The sequence below is a fragment of the Chrysemys picta genome, chromosome 4 (genome assembly GCF_011386835.1).
Source record: "Chrysemys picta bellii isolate R12L10 chromosome 4, ASM1138683v2, whole genome shotgun sequence".
In the NCBI taxonomy this organism is placed as follows: domain Eukaryota; kingdom Metazoa; phylum Chordata; order Testudines; family Emydidae; genus Chrysemys; species Chrysemys picta.
This window is the reverse complement of record NC_088794.1, coordinates 90,059,656-90,074,469: the sequence shown is the minus strand read 5'-3', so window position 1 is coordinate 90,074,469 and position 14,814 is coordinate 90,059,656. Positions and strand designations below refer to the sequence as shown.

General features: G+C 40.7%; 1 protein-coding gene across 10 annotated transcripts in view; it reads right to left on the bottom strand.

Moving 5' to 3' along the window:
- The window catches only part of SIPA1L1 (signal induced proliferation associated 1 like 1), a 383,806-nt gene that overhangs the window by 48,940 nt on the left and 320,052 nt on the right, over nucleotides 1-14,814 (bottom strand). For all 10 annotated transcript variants that reach the window (XM_065595303.1, XM_005309363.5, XM_065595300.1 and 7 more), the window contains one exon: nucleotides 9,043-9,321. In XM_065595303.1, coding sequence (XP_065451375.1) covers nucleotides 9,043-9,321 — 279 coding nt within the window. The remainder of the gene's footprint in view (nucleotides 1-9,042; nucleotides 9,322-14,814) is intronic.

Here is a 14,814-nt window from a genome sequence, read left to right as displayed (position 1 = left end):
GTGTATGCCTTCATGTGAATGGAATTCTTTTCTATGAGCTTGCCAGTGAATTGCGGATGGCTTTCCCCACTTTTGCCCCCATGCATTTTCAATTCAGAGCTGCCATGTTTCAATGAAAGGCTATACAGAAATTTGGAATTTGTCTCCTTACTGTACTTCTCCCCCCGCCTCCCTAGTTTCTTTCCCCTGCCCATCTGCTCCCTTCCTCCACCTCCACACAACACTATCAGCAGTGTGGGATGGCTGCACACTTTCAGCCCTTCCCACAGTAGCACTCCTCCTATTCAGCCTGAAACACATAGCCAGAGCCTGGAGCCAAGTCCTAATCAGAGGCTATGGTAATATTTGCTGTGTCTCTGGTCTGGTTGCTGTAAAAAATAATACTTCTAAATGTTTTTTTTTTTTAAGAAGCCAGAGTAAGTCCCCTTAATGTTGTCTCCTGTCTCTCGCATGGCCCGTCCCTTCTCCCAAGCAGTCTCTACATTGTATGCACACTTTACATGTATACACATATACAGACACACGCACGTGCACACACACACAACCTGTAACCAATCAATTGCTAGTACAGCTATTCCCTATACACTCCCTCCAATTCAGCTGCCATTCTAGCTCCCAGTGTTACCAGCACAACCGACTTCCAAAAAGGACAGTTAGCCCTGAAGCAAGTTTCACTTTGCAGTTTAAGTAGCACTGAACGGCTGAATAAAGCGCAACCTGAAAATGACAGTAAGCAGCAAGTTTAATTTTGAAATGCATTCTGGAGGCAGCGTGATGCACTACAGTTAATGTCTGGGGCTGGGGAAAGAAGAACAGTGGCCGGTGCACTGTGGAGAGGCAGGGGGGGAAAAAAGGCCTAAAAAAGGGGATACTCTAATCTGAAGCAGAAGGCTCAGAAGCTAGGTGGATATGTACACCTTTATTCTTAATACTATCTCGCTCAGTTAAAACTTTCAAACCGTAAAAATATCAATCTGTATTTAATAAAAAATTAAAAAAAAGGTTAACTAAGACATTAAGTGTTGTATTGACATACAGAACCGAAATAAAATTTGACTAAACATTTTGGTAATATCATATTCTGCAAGCCTGATCTTTATTTCATTTTTATCCCAGTTGAAAAAATAATGTAGCATGGCCATACTGAATTTACCTAAAGAAGATTTTGGTCAATCAAGAGAAACTTATATTCCAGTTCTAGTCACATCTGAGCCCTCGCAAATAAAAAATGATTTACAACTTTTCAATGCAACAAGTCTAAAATGAACAAACAAGAGTTGCTGAATATATGCCAGTGAAAATTTGCTTTACATCAATTTCCTTGTTAGACCACATTGACCACTTCTATATTCTTCACTATCCATAATTTTTCAACAAAATGAATTCATTTCACCATTTTCAGGAAATACTGTAATTACTTCATTGTGTCTTTCTTAAATGAAAGCTTATTCAGACATTTGTTTGTTTTTTGTGGTTTTTATTTTCATCATCACCACTTTAAAGTAAACCAATCCTTTGATTGTAAAATAATGCATCCCACACTAAGTTTTAATGAATTCGGTATTTAGCACTAGGATTCTGGAATTCATCAGTGCTTAAGTATACAACATTAATCTCCATGCAAGTACCTATATGAAAACAGTTATGGTTCAGTGGGACTGGCATTTGGTTATGGTCTAAACTAACAGTTCTAATTTGTACACGCAGTTCCCACCAGATGACTGATCAGTATCTTATACCCAGGGATCATGTATTCTGTGGCTGTGAAACTCATCCCTTCTAATAGAATTCTGCTCCAGAAACTCACTTTTCTTTATCAAAAAGTTGTATTATCAAGGGTTGGAAACCTGCGTAAGCTTGAAAAGTGAATCCTGTGCAAACCAATAAAGAGGTGTATGCTGAAATGATAACTTTGAGAACCATGAACTGCTCCATTCATTTCAATCATGGCCCTACGAAGTCCATTCTACAGCTATAGAATTTGGAATTTTTCAAAGATGCCATGGGGGAGGGATAGCTCGGTGGTTTGAGCATTGGCCTGCTAAACCCAGGGTTGTGAGTTCAATCCTTGAGAGGTCCACCTAGGGATCTAGGGCAAAAATCAGTACTTGGTCCTGCTAGTGAAGGCAGGGGGCTGGACTCAATGACCTTTTGGGGTCCCTTCCAGTTCTATGAGATAGGTATATCTCCATATATTTATTTATTTTTATTTAATTCAACATCTTTGTTGTGGAACTCACCATTTTGCTAAAACTTAGTGCCCAAACATTTTGTCTCCCTGTCCTGCTGGGATTTGCCTACAACTGCCTCTTGCTTTCCATAAGGAACTTATCTGGACTACAGTGCATACTCCCTGCACTATTCAATGGAACAAGACTACTGGGGGTTAGGGAGCCAGAGTTGAAGTCTCACTGCTTCCCAAATACCAGGCAGAGTCAGAAGTACAGAGTAGTGATTTGGGCTGCCAAGAGAACAGATAGTTCACTGAAACTGATTACAAAGCTCTGTGCTTGCTGAGCCCAGTGGGCATGGGGGATTGAAACAAAGATTTTGAGCTGGGCCACCTGGAGGACAACACAGCTGGGGTCTAAAAGTTGTAACCAGGCTACCCTGAAGAGCATAGCAAAAACACTCAATGTGAAATATCATCACTGTTGAAAATAATCATTGATTAGTTTTATGCTAATAACTATTTTCAAGCATAAATTATAGTGTATGTGTTTATGTAGTGATAGGGGATAAGAATGATGAGTATTTCATGATGATTGACTAAATTAACAGTGCCACAGAATGTAGGGGTTGTATGAAATAGAGTTCCAACGGGCTGCAAATAAACCTTATACCTTATGAGAAATGAGTAAGTGTCTCAGCTCAGGCCCTAGTGGATAAGTGCCTGTATTAGAAAAGCATGAACACAGCTGGCAATAATTGGCACCCTTCATGGTACCCAGAAGCCAAGAACTGTTACTGAACTACCATCTCAGCCTTAGAGGCAGTCCCTCCAGGTCACACTTGATATATATTCATAGGACAATATGGGAAAACTATGCTTTATTTATACAGTGGAAAAATAATGTGCTTCAGTTTCCAGGACTGTTGATCCTGCACCTTTAACTGTAACTAGATTCACTAAAGAACAATCTCTGATATGGCAAAGGTCAACTGGAAACTCACTTGAACTGATATACAAGTTTTCAGTCTCAAAAGCAACAAGATTTAACAGCATAAAGGCACCACTCAGTTAAATCCCATTAGTTGATCACTCAAAGAAAAGGTAAGAAAAATACTTATTTTCTTTTAAGCTGATTTTTGTTTAAGTTAAGTCCCTGAAATATTTAGTGTCTTCCAGATGTTAACATAGGTCACAGTTTTATTGCTGATACTATTAAATTCAATATTGTGTCAAGTCCAATGTAAGCCAAAAATTGTACAGTGCTTCTCTGTTACATCCTTAAACTCCACACTGTTGGAATGGAGATGATGATGGTGTTAGATTACTTTATTTCAGCTGAATGGTTGTTAATACTGCTACATAAGCTTGTCCCACAAATCATCTCAAGTTTATAGATCAAAAGGCCACCTGGATCAATTTATTACGTGCAAGTTTCACAGCTGCAGCATCCCTTAAAACACAAACCATGAACTGAAGTCAGAATACAGTCCTCCTGGTTATCCCTTAGCCTTTTAGACTTTTCATTTCAAAATAGCGTTTTTGTTTCAAAATTTATTTATTTTTAAAAGGGTAAATAACACCCCCCCCCAAAAATGAAAAAAAAAATTCATTTCAAGTCTAAGTGTTTTGTTTGACCCAAAACAAAACTTTTTCCATTTGAACGGAACCACATTTTTTTCAAATTGGCCCTGAACGGCCGGGGTGGGGGAGGGGGGGGGTAGAGTGGGGGGGCTCCCAGTCAACGGCTCTCTGTTATTGTGTTTGTTTTCTTAAAGTAGTAAAACAGAAACACAAAAACCTTTTAAGGGAAGTACACAGAAATGGCATCCATCACTTCTGAACACCAAACTATCTACAAAACTTGTTAGCTTATTTCACCCAAGTGCGCCAAATAAAAGGGATTTATTTATAGCACTACCACCACACACTAACCAACAAAAAACAAAGGGCTAGGTGCTGGCCCTGGCTGCTGCCATTCAGTGATAGATCAGCCAGGGTCAAAGAAACCATAAAGCCAGTGTATTCTTGCTGCCTAAGGGTTTCTCTAGAAGCGTAGGGCTGGCATTGCAAGCAGAGGGGATGTGGCTGGTCACAGCCAGGAAGGCGTAGCCTGCATAACACTCCATCAATCCCTGGCTGATCCAGGCAGTGGGTAGCTGGCACAAGTTAGAGCAGCCCTGAAACTCTTAAGTCTGGAAGCTTGGGTCTACAGCAACCTAAACAATGTTTGTTAGTGGGCAATTTGAATCTGTACATTCGCAGTCTGGAGGTTGGAGGCAATAGGAAACGAAGGGTTAACAGCCCCATTTCTGGAGTATGTCCCAAAGGTGGGTGGATCTCTGAGCCACAATCATTGTTGTTATTTATATTTGTATTATGCAGTAGCACCTAGGAGTCTCAGTCATGAACCAGGACTCCATTGTGCTAGACGCTGCACAAACACAAAACAAATACAGTCCCTGCCCCACAGACAAGGAAGCAATGAGACAATATTGGTCAGCACATTGTCCCGATTTTTTGTAGGCCTTAGAGCAAAGTAGAGATCTAAGGAGGGTGTTGAAGGAGAATAATGAGTTAGGCTTGGGCTACACTTAAAACGTATACTAGCATAGCTATCAGGGCCGGCTTTAGGCACCGCGGGGCCCGATTCGAAAGAGCAACCGCCGAAGTCCTGCCGCTGTCTTCGGCGGCAGCTCAATCGCTGCTGCGGAGGAAGGCCCCTCCGCCGAAATGCCGCCGAAGACAGCGGCAACGATTGAGCTGCCGACGACGATAGTGCTGGGACTTCGGCGGCAGCTCAATCGGCTGCCGGTGCCTTCATCGGCACTTCGGCGGAGGGGCCTTCCTCCGTGGCAGCGATTGAGCTGCCGTCGAAGACAGCGGCAAGACTTCGGCGGCAGCTCCTTGGGGACGTTGCGGGGCCCTCTTAGGGGCGCGGGGCCTGATTCCGGGGAATCGGCTGAATCGTCCTCAAGCTGGCCCTCAGAGCTATGTTGGTCAGCAGTGTGGGGAAAAAAACCCACCCCAAGCAACATACCAATGTTGACAAACCCTCAGTGTAGATACAGCTATGCTGACAGAGATGAGTGCTTCTGTTGGTGTAGCTAACATCCTTCTGGGAGGTAGTTTTCTACACGGGCAGAAAAACTCCTTCTGATTGTATATGCTGCATCAACAGTAGCATAGACATAGACTTAGTTTTGCAGATATTTACAGGGAGCTTTTCCTAAGCATGGGAGAAAGCACAAATCAATCCTAGCCCTAACTCTTCAACAGAATTCCCTCCGCCTCTGATGATCGCTTTCAGATTTTATAAGTTAGATATACTTCAATCGGGTCAGTATTTGACTGGGAAACTGAAAAAAAAAAAATCAAGGGGCTGCCTGAAGTGGTGTTGATGTGGATAGTTGGTAAGTCTCTTCACTGAATCAGTACTGAACCAGAGCTTAAGGGATCACTGTTCTGATGGGAGCTGCCCTCTTTTATATGCTATGTATAATCAGAGCTCTGACCACTCTTTGCACTGTCTACACTTTAAAAGCATTCTGGAATAACTGTCTGCTAGGAGTGTGATTGTTTGCTGACAGTTATGCCAGTAAAAGCCCTAGTCCAGACGTAGTTATACCAGTATAAAGGTGCCTTATACCAGTATAGCTTATTTTTTCCTAAAACCAGAATAAGATATAGTAGTATAAGCACGTTTATACTGATATAACAGTGTCCACACAAGGGAGATTTGGCTGCTTTGCCAGCACACTTAAAGTGGCAAACCTTTGAAGTCTAGACAACCCTGTGTCATTTTTGGGTTTTACACTTCAGGTTTTAGCCATATTCAAGTTTGTGATTATTCTGCCTACTTACAATCTGAATTCAATTTAAACTAGAAAAATTGTTCTTCATGTTCCCTTCTAAAGACATGTGTAAGTTACTGGGGCAGAATGTAAACATTACAGAGAAAGAATTTTTTTGCAGGAGACAGTGTCACTTTTTTTTTAAAAAGGATATTATTTTCATTATATTAAGTGACAATTTTAAAATTAATGTTTGATGGGATCCAGTCTCTCACCACAATTAATGGATAGTTATACAGTATATATTATATGAAGAACAGACTTCATTTATCCGTCATGTCAAAACATTTGTGACGCATGATCCTTTTTTAGTTTATTACATAAGAACACAAAATCTTTATGCATACAGACAGTATGTAAGCAGTTCTACTGTCTATTAATGACCCTACTACTTCACCACTGGATAGCTAATATCACGAAAGATTCTTTTCTGTAGGCTTAACTGATAACAGCTCTCTAAATCCAAGGGGGCTCCCATCAACCTCAAATATCAACAGTGACTAATACATTTTCTTCAGCTTGGTCTAGATTTTTACTTGCAACTAAATCTCCATTCTGACTTCAGAAGGGAAAGAAAAGATGAATTGGCTTTACATTCCAGTTAACTGTTGCTTCTCTTTGCCATCTTACACTCAAGTGAACAGAGAATTACTCCAAGGTCTTTCCTCTTTGAAACCACATAACAGTAATGTTTCTAACTACTGCAAAGTAGAGACCAACAAAGTGGACTGGAGTACAGTTGATTCAGTGTACACCAGAAAAACGGCAAGGATCATGCACAGAATGTGCAAGGAGTGTCCTTAACTAGGCATTGCCAGTGTTAAAACTTGACTACATGTTCCTTGCCTGTCTTGCATCATCCATGTGTGATCTCTGCACTTTTGGAAGTATGGGAGTCAATGGTGAAAATTCAAAGCAGACAAAGTATTTCTTCACTAGCTATACAAATCTCATCTCTGTAGGCATTAGGACCTTTACATAATAAAAAAATAAAAGCACTGAAGCATTTGGATTTTATTTACTAAAAGTACAAAGCATTACTCAACTTAAGAGAAAGAAAAATGATAAGACAATGTATGAGCCTATTAATATTTCAGTGTTCCATTAACATCACATAAGTATTTATTTCTTTATCTTAACTGGAAACAAGTGAACATTAAACAGCTGCTGTTCTATATAAAACTGGATCCAACTCACAAGATTAACCTCTTTAGCAAACTGAGCAGGGAGAGAAAGAGAGAAGGCAAAAAAAAAACCCAAACAAAAACCTTAGCTAACAGGTACTTCGAGGTGAACAGACATAATATTAAACTTTTTTTAAAAATGCTTTAGAAAGAATGTTAGATTTTAAGGAGGGGGGACAAAAAAAGTTTAAATGGTTTGGAAATCAAGCAAACTCAAACTCATGGTTTCACGTTTACAACACAAACGCTGAACGGTATGGAAATATTTCTGTTTTGCAAAGTCTCCACCAAACACCTTGTGCTCTGCCATTATGATTATAATTTGAAATCCTGCAGTACAGGAGTGGGCAAACATCATTCCATGCTGCTCTGAAAACACAGGCCATGGCTCCCTTCAACATTACTATAGAGGTACGGTATATCCTGTGGATGCTACATATCTGAGCATACAATGCTCTATTTTGATCCAAATAGACAGATCAGAGGTAAGTTTGACGTTTTACATAAAGTTAACTGGCTTCTATGGCTTTCTGTATACAAGAGAATTTTAGAAAAAAATTCCCATCGGTGCTAACATTGGTAAATCAACAGACAACTGTACACAAGGCTCAAGAAGCTTCTGGCTTTTTATGTTAATACCAATTTAACTGACACAGTGCTAAAAACACTGGTGCTGCCACTGAACCACTGGTAATACAAGCAAGTTCTTTCCTAAAATTCTCAAGTGCACATTTTCCTTATAAGGCAAAATACAAATCAAAAATTTGAGCAAAATGTATAGTTTTAATTTTGTTTTTTAAAAGGGTGTAAATGCAATATAAAATCGCTGACTGAGAAAGAAATGAAAGTATAATCTATCAACTCATTAGGAGTCATCATCATTTGTCAACAGCTGGGCCACACTTGAGCTTTCAATCTTATCGCTATAGTTTTTCTCCCTTGGCTATGATGCCTCTTAATTTCTCTCTCCTTCAATTTTTGGCTACATGAATGAATGCTTTAATGAATTAATTCACCATACCATGTATTTAAAAAGAGTTCCGTAATTTATAGCATGTATTGTCCACTTCTTCGTATTTTCCAGATGTGTAAAGTATTATTCGGACATGGTCTACATACACTACATGCAAGGTCGTCTACAAAACAGACTTCCCCTGCCATCCTGCCCGCCGCCCATCTCTTTGTAAGTCTAGTGATGCTAACAGTTTTACTCAGATAATCAAAACAAAGACACTACATTTCAGTACTATCATCCACATTCTTAAAGGGATGGAAATATTGTGACATGATGGGGCTATTATCTCAAAAATAATCAGTGTTTCATTTGTAAATGCAGAGAGGCAGTATAAATTTAAACTTTAAGCTACCTGTTCTCTGGCTCTAAATTTAAATGACTTCCCAATCATATCAGTGGAATTTGCCTCCCTCACCTCTCTATATTGTGGTATGCATTTTATCATTAGCTAAATATATTACCTCATGCTATTTCTCTGCATCAACAGCTGTATCTGACTTCCACAAAGCTACAAAATGTGGATCCAGAATTGGAACATCCAAAATTCCAGGTGTGTTTGGATTCAGGATTTCAGTTCTGGTCCCACCAAATTTAAAAAGCAATAAATCAACTTCAAAATATGGCATAACAAAACAGATTCCAACAGTGCAATACCATCTCATTTTGCAAATAGCAGTAATAAGTTATTCCATTCCGGTCCATATTTTTAGTTATTTGCAAGATATACTGAATAAAATATTTGAAAATACATATAAAATGTTTCGTTTTAGAAAAAATTCTGAAAAGTGTTTGAAATTGATTTGTGAACAGCATACATACCGCCGGCTCTCCAATGGACGTCCATCACTAGAGATGCTGCGGGGAATGTTGGTTGCTCGCTCTTGGGGTGGCATTTTCCCTTCTCCTTTCCCTGAACCAATCCTAGAGGTTACTGGACTTTGTATCTGGGATGGTACCTGTGACATATGAGGCCCCTGCCCCTTGTTTGCATTTCGTTGCCATTTGTTGTTGTTTCTGAAGGGGAATTTGAACTCATATGGAACTCCTTCATTCACTTTGTATTCCATCACTGGCATGTGACAGGTTTCTGAACAACTCCTGGAAGGGAGAAAATTAATACACAGGTAAGATATTTGTTCACACGAAAGAAAGAAAAATAAGTATTGACTAGAATTACATTGATAAGTGCTGGCAAAGAGAACAATTAAACAGAAGGTCTTAATCCTATTTAATACATGTCTTTTCTGTGCCTTGGCTTTTGTTGCAGCAGGCTTATAAACAATCCTAAAACATAGACGGTCAGTAAGACAAACCCAGAGAAACATGGAATGGATTAGACGAGCTAATATAGTAGATCTATCTCTATTGTCTACAATTCAATGATAAAGAGTCTAATAGATGGGTTTTTATTGCAATGAACCCAACTCTAAAACCCTGATACAAAAATGGGAAAATTCAGATCTGACTTTTGCAGATTGAGCTGCTTCTAGTTTTTCATAAAGTCAACGGAGTGTATAAGTGCATCTATACATTTGCTCAGATATCACCCCTCAAAGAATCCAAAAGCATAGGTTGTCTGTTGTTGCATCTCACTTCAACTCCAACTTGAAGGCCAGGTCAGACAGTTACAGTTACCTTAAATCTTGAATTCTGAGTTCAATATTTCACTCTTTCTATTAATGGTTCCCAATGTTTTCTAGCAACTATCAATTTACCAAATAAAGAATATGTATGTACCAGTGAGTGCATCAAAGTTCCATTCAACTAGATGTGCTTTAATCTAGTGGTTCTCAACCTTTTTGAGCTCAGGACCCATTTGTAAACCTTGATGACCTGTCCTGACACAGTAAATAGCTTTAGTAACAAAAACAAAAATCTGGCTCACTAAATCTTTCTTATCCACTAAAAACACACTAACAGTCAATACTAAATACTCCTGAAAATTCTGCAAAATTCTGCATATTTTGTCAAAATAACACAATATAATCATGCCATTTTCAATTATTTTGGTAATTTATTTCAAAATACCATTTAGCAAATGTGTCTGTAACAATACAGGCAACAAAAAAGATTCAGAAAATGTTTTTTTGACAAATATATTCCTTACTAGGCGTATTTACACATCTATATGGCTCCTAATGCCCAAACCAGATGTGCCCCTCCCCCCATCGCTGCCCGGGAGGGGTGCGTGAATCAATTTTTCAGTGGGAAAGAGTAAAATCTACAGGGGACATTAATTCTGTGCTTGCGCAGTGGCACAGAATTCCCACTAGTCACAAAAGTCTTAAAGTTCAGAGGTTCAGACCACTGCTTTAATACTCTCCCTTCTACCAGTAGATGCAAAATATTACTACAGTCCCAGAGCAAAATATTAATATACAAATTAAGAGAATGTCAATTAATGATCTATTTAAAACATAACCACTTATACAGCAGGTTAATTTACACTTTAAATGAGGCAGGGCCTGAACAAGGAACTGAAAAGCAGCATGAACCAGGAATTCCTGCTTAACCAACAAAAGGCTTTTTGTTTGTTGCTTTCACTAATGTTCCATGCATGTCCAGGGAATGGAGTCTCTTATCCTCACTGCGTGTATGAGGCTTTGTACTGTCTCATTTATGTGAAAATCCTAGATTACTTTAGGAGTAAATTTTGGGTGCAATTGCAACACGACCTTATCCTTATGGAATACTGAATACAGTGGATCGGCCATCAGGGCACCAAGTTCCATTACCTTTCTGGCAGAAGTGAGGACACTGGAGAGGCACCCTTCATTAATAAATGAGACAAACACATCCCGAAAAGTTAAAATGGTGGCCTAGTTAATGTTGAGACTACCAAATAAAGATCCCAGATTGGAAGTGGTTTGATTATAAGCAGAAAAGTTCTAATTAAAACTTTGAGAAGATGTATGATCACCAGGTGGGTGAAGATAGATTGGCCATCAATTGGAGGGTGGCAAGCGCTGATCGCAACCAAGTGAACTCTCAACAAGATAAGGGAAAGGCCTGCAGACTTGAAGGTGGGGGAACATCCAAGATAATGGGAATGCCCGCTTCTTCTAGGGACACTTGGTGACGCTGGGCCCCAACAGAGAATCTAGAATTTCCTGGTTTACTCTTTCCTACTATTGTTGAGGATGGCTTGGACCGCTTCTGAATGTGTGGGTGTTTTAGGTTCAACATCCATCCAAATACCATGCTGTCAAATGAAGAGAGTCTGGATAGGGATATTGAACCCTGTCCTGGGTCCAAAGGTCTGGGAACAATTAGATGCTGATGAGTAAACAAACTGACATGTGAAGAAGGCTTAGAAACCAAAACTGCACAGACCATTCGGGAGCAATGGGGGTGATTACCACTCTGTCTTGTTGGCCCTTCCGCAGGACTTGACATAAGAATGGATGTAAGTGCATATCCCAACCATGAGATTAGCAGAGCATCACCCCTGGGGCCCTGATCCCATCTGCAGCAGTACATTTTGCATTTCCTATTCCCTTGAGATACTAAGAGGTCCCAAGTCAGAGCTTCCCATTGAGTGAATATGATGTTCGTCAATTAATCGTGTAATTTCCCCTCATGGTCAGTTGAGAAATGTCTGCTGAGGCTGTCCACTAGAGAACTGTTTTTCCAGACTGTGACCACTGATAGGGTAATATGATGTTGAGTGCACCAATTCCACACACTGGCTATGTAGAGAGGGGTGGATCTTGTCCCTTCCTGGCTGCTGATATAGAACATTGTAGTTCTATTGTCCAGCATTACTAGAATATGATGGGATTTTGTGAGTTGTAAAAATGTTTTGTGGGCCTCCTGGACAGCTCTCAGTACTAGAAGATTTATGTACATTCTGAGGTGTCCATGTGCCTTGTGATGTATGCTCATCCAGATGGGCGCCCTAACCTAGTGGGGATGCATCTGTGATCAATGTTCTCTTGGGTATGAGGGAGGAACTTAAGAGAGTTTTTCACTGTAAAGGAGATCGTCACTACTTCATCCATGCTGTGTTTACTTGGCACATAAACTGTTCGAGGCCAAGTTTGCACACAATGAAGACAAAGACTTTATAAAAGATGTTACATAGATGCATGATGCCCCATGACCCATATCTTCACTACTGTTCTCCTAGTAACTAATTACTCTTTACTTTGACTGCTGGTTTTTCTCTTCTCTGTGTTAGACGTGGCTCCAGTTGAACCAATGAGAATATGTAATTCCTCCCTGTTCCTATTCCTCCATTCAAAGTCAGTAATCACCCATTAATTGCATTCAGTGACACTGTTTTAATTATGTTTTTTTCAGAGACATGAATTTTAAAAGGCAGCATGGTCTCTTGGGTAGGGCACTAGGCTTAGACTCAGGAAACGTAGGTTTATTCTTGACTTTGCCACTTACCTGTTATATAATCTTGGGCAAGTCACTTCATCTCTGCGTTCCCTCTCACCTTTTATCTCTCTTGCTGTAGCGAGGAGGAGTAGGTTCCCTCAGAGAAAGACCAGGAGGGACCACTGGACCTCAATCCTGGGATGGCAGCCTCCCCACCATAGGCTAGGAAGCCTGCGCTAGTCTACTGTCTGCCAGAGCTAGGATGCTAGATCCTTTATTGCTCTAACCTAGGCTACCTCCTCTAATGAGGGCTGAGCTCTTAAGACTGCTTGTTGTCTTGCCCTGGCTGAGGGCCTGGGCTTATAGACTTTTGCTGTCCTGCCCTGATGACAGGCCAGAGCCCCTAACTGCTTGCTACCTGCTCTAACTGAGGGCTGGGGCTCATAGACCCTTTGCTGCTCTGCCATAACTGCAGGTCAAAGCCCCTAACTGTTGGTGCCTTGCCCTGCCTGAGGGTCAGGGTTCACATAGACTCGTTATTGCTTAGCCCAGCTCAAATGGCCTGAGCTTTAAAGACAGCTAATTCACCCCTAACTGACTGCTGTGCTAAGGGTGTGACAGTGACAAGGAGTGGTCTCCCTCAGAGGTAGACCAGGAGAGACGGCCACACACTTTTATATTTGCATATTTAAGTTATAAACTCTTTGAGATAGGGATGACTTACTAAGGGCTTGGCTACACTGGCACTTTATATCGCAATAAAGCCGCCCAGAGCGCTGTACCTTACTCCCCGTCCACACTGGCAAGGCATGTAGAGCGCTCTGACTCCCTGGCTAGAACGCTCCTGGTAGTCCACCTCCACGAGAGGGATAATGGCTGTTGCGTATTGGCTGAGACGCCCCAGGGCCAGTGTAAACGAGGAGTTACGTTACAGCATTCTGACTGACCTCCGGAAACGTCTCATAATCCCCTTAAGTCAAGTGGCCTCTCTTCTCTTTGTTGTGAAATCAGCTGAGGAATGCGGAAGTGCCTTTTCAGAGCTCCGTTTCAGATAGCGGCTGCTTATCTGCAACGGGGCAAAGCAAACATTTACTGAGTGAGTGAGAGAGAGGCAGGGGGGCTAGGGGGATCTGAACTTACAAGATAGCGTGCTGACACACTCTCAGCACTCCAAAAACCCACTCTCTGTCCCCCCCACATACAAACAACACACTCCACCCCACCCCCCTCATTTGAAAAGCACGTTGCAGCCACTGGAACGCTGGGATAGCTGCCCATAATCCGCCACTCCCAATGCCGCTGCAAATGTGGCCACGCCAGTGCGCTTGCAGCTGTCAGTGTGGACAGACTGGAGCGCTTTCCCTACTGCGCTCTCCGAAGGCTGGTTTAACCCAAAACGCTCTACAGCTGCAAGTGTAGCCAAGCCCTATGTGTTTGTACAGCACCCAGAAGAATGGGCCCCTTCAATTAGGGCCTTTAGATATTACTGTAATACAAATCATAAGTTATCTCCTGGATTATGCAGAAAAGGAAATCTGACTTTGGAAAACTTATTGCTAAAAATAAATTGCTTTGTGCAAAGATTTAACTTTAGTCTTTAATGGTATATTTATTATTCAATATTTAAGCAAATTTATGAATGTAACAATGTATAAATAATTATGATTTTTTGGATGCAGTAGGCAGGAGTAGGAATTGGTATTCAGGAGTTTATAACTGAGTAATAAGCTATTTATGATCTTTGCCCCAAAACAATAACAAAACCACTGACACTAGGGTGAGTATTTTGAAAAATACTATGATAGCTCTTCCTGCTGTGACTGTGGCCAGACTGAAGCTAAGCCTACTTTTAGCTGTGCTTTAGCTGTGCTTAATTTAATTCAGCCAAGATATTTGAAATAAGTGGGATCTGTGCTAGAATTGTATGTTCTAATCTTTTTGCCATGATTGCAGCTGGACTTTTCATTTGCTGATCCTGCCAGATACTGTTGTTCTTATGGCAACTCTAAAAGATTAAAAAACGAAGTGGGCTTTTTACAATTAGGACTCCTATCTAACTTGCAGGTGGTCTCCTTTGTTCTGACAGATGATCACATCTCAAAATATAATAATCTCACAAATCACTAACACAGTACCTCCTCAAAAAGATCATTTGTACATCTGATTCGTGTACTTGGTTTTCTTCTAACCAAATTTAGCACAAACCTTGAGCTGACAGTGGGCAAGTTCAGGCTATATAGGTTCCTTCTCTCCTATTTAAATACT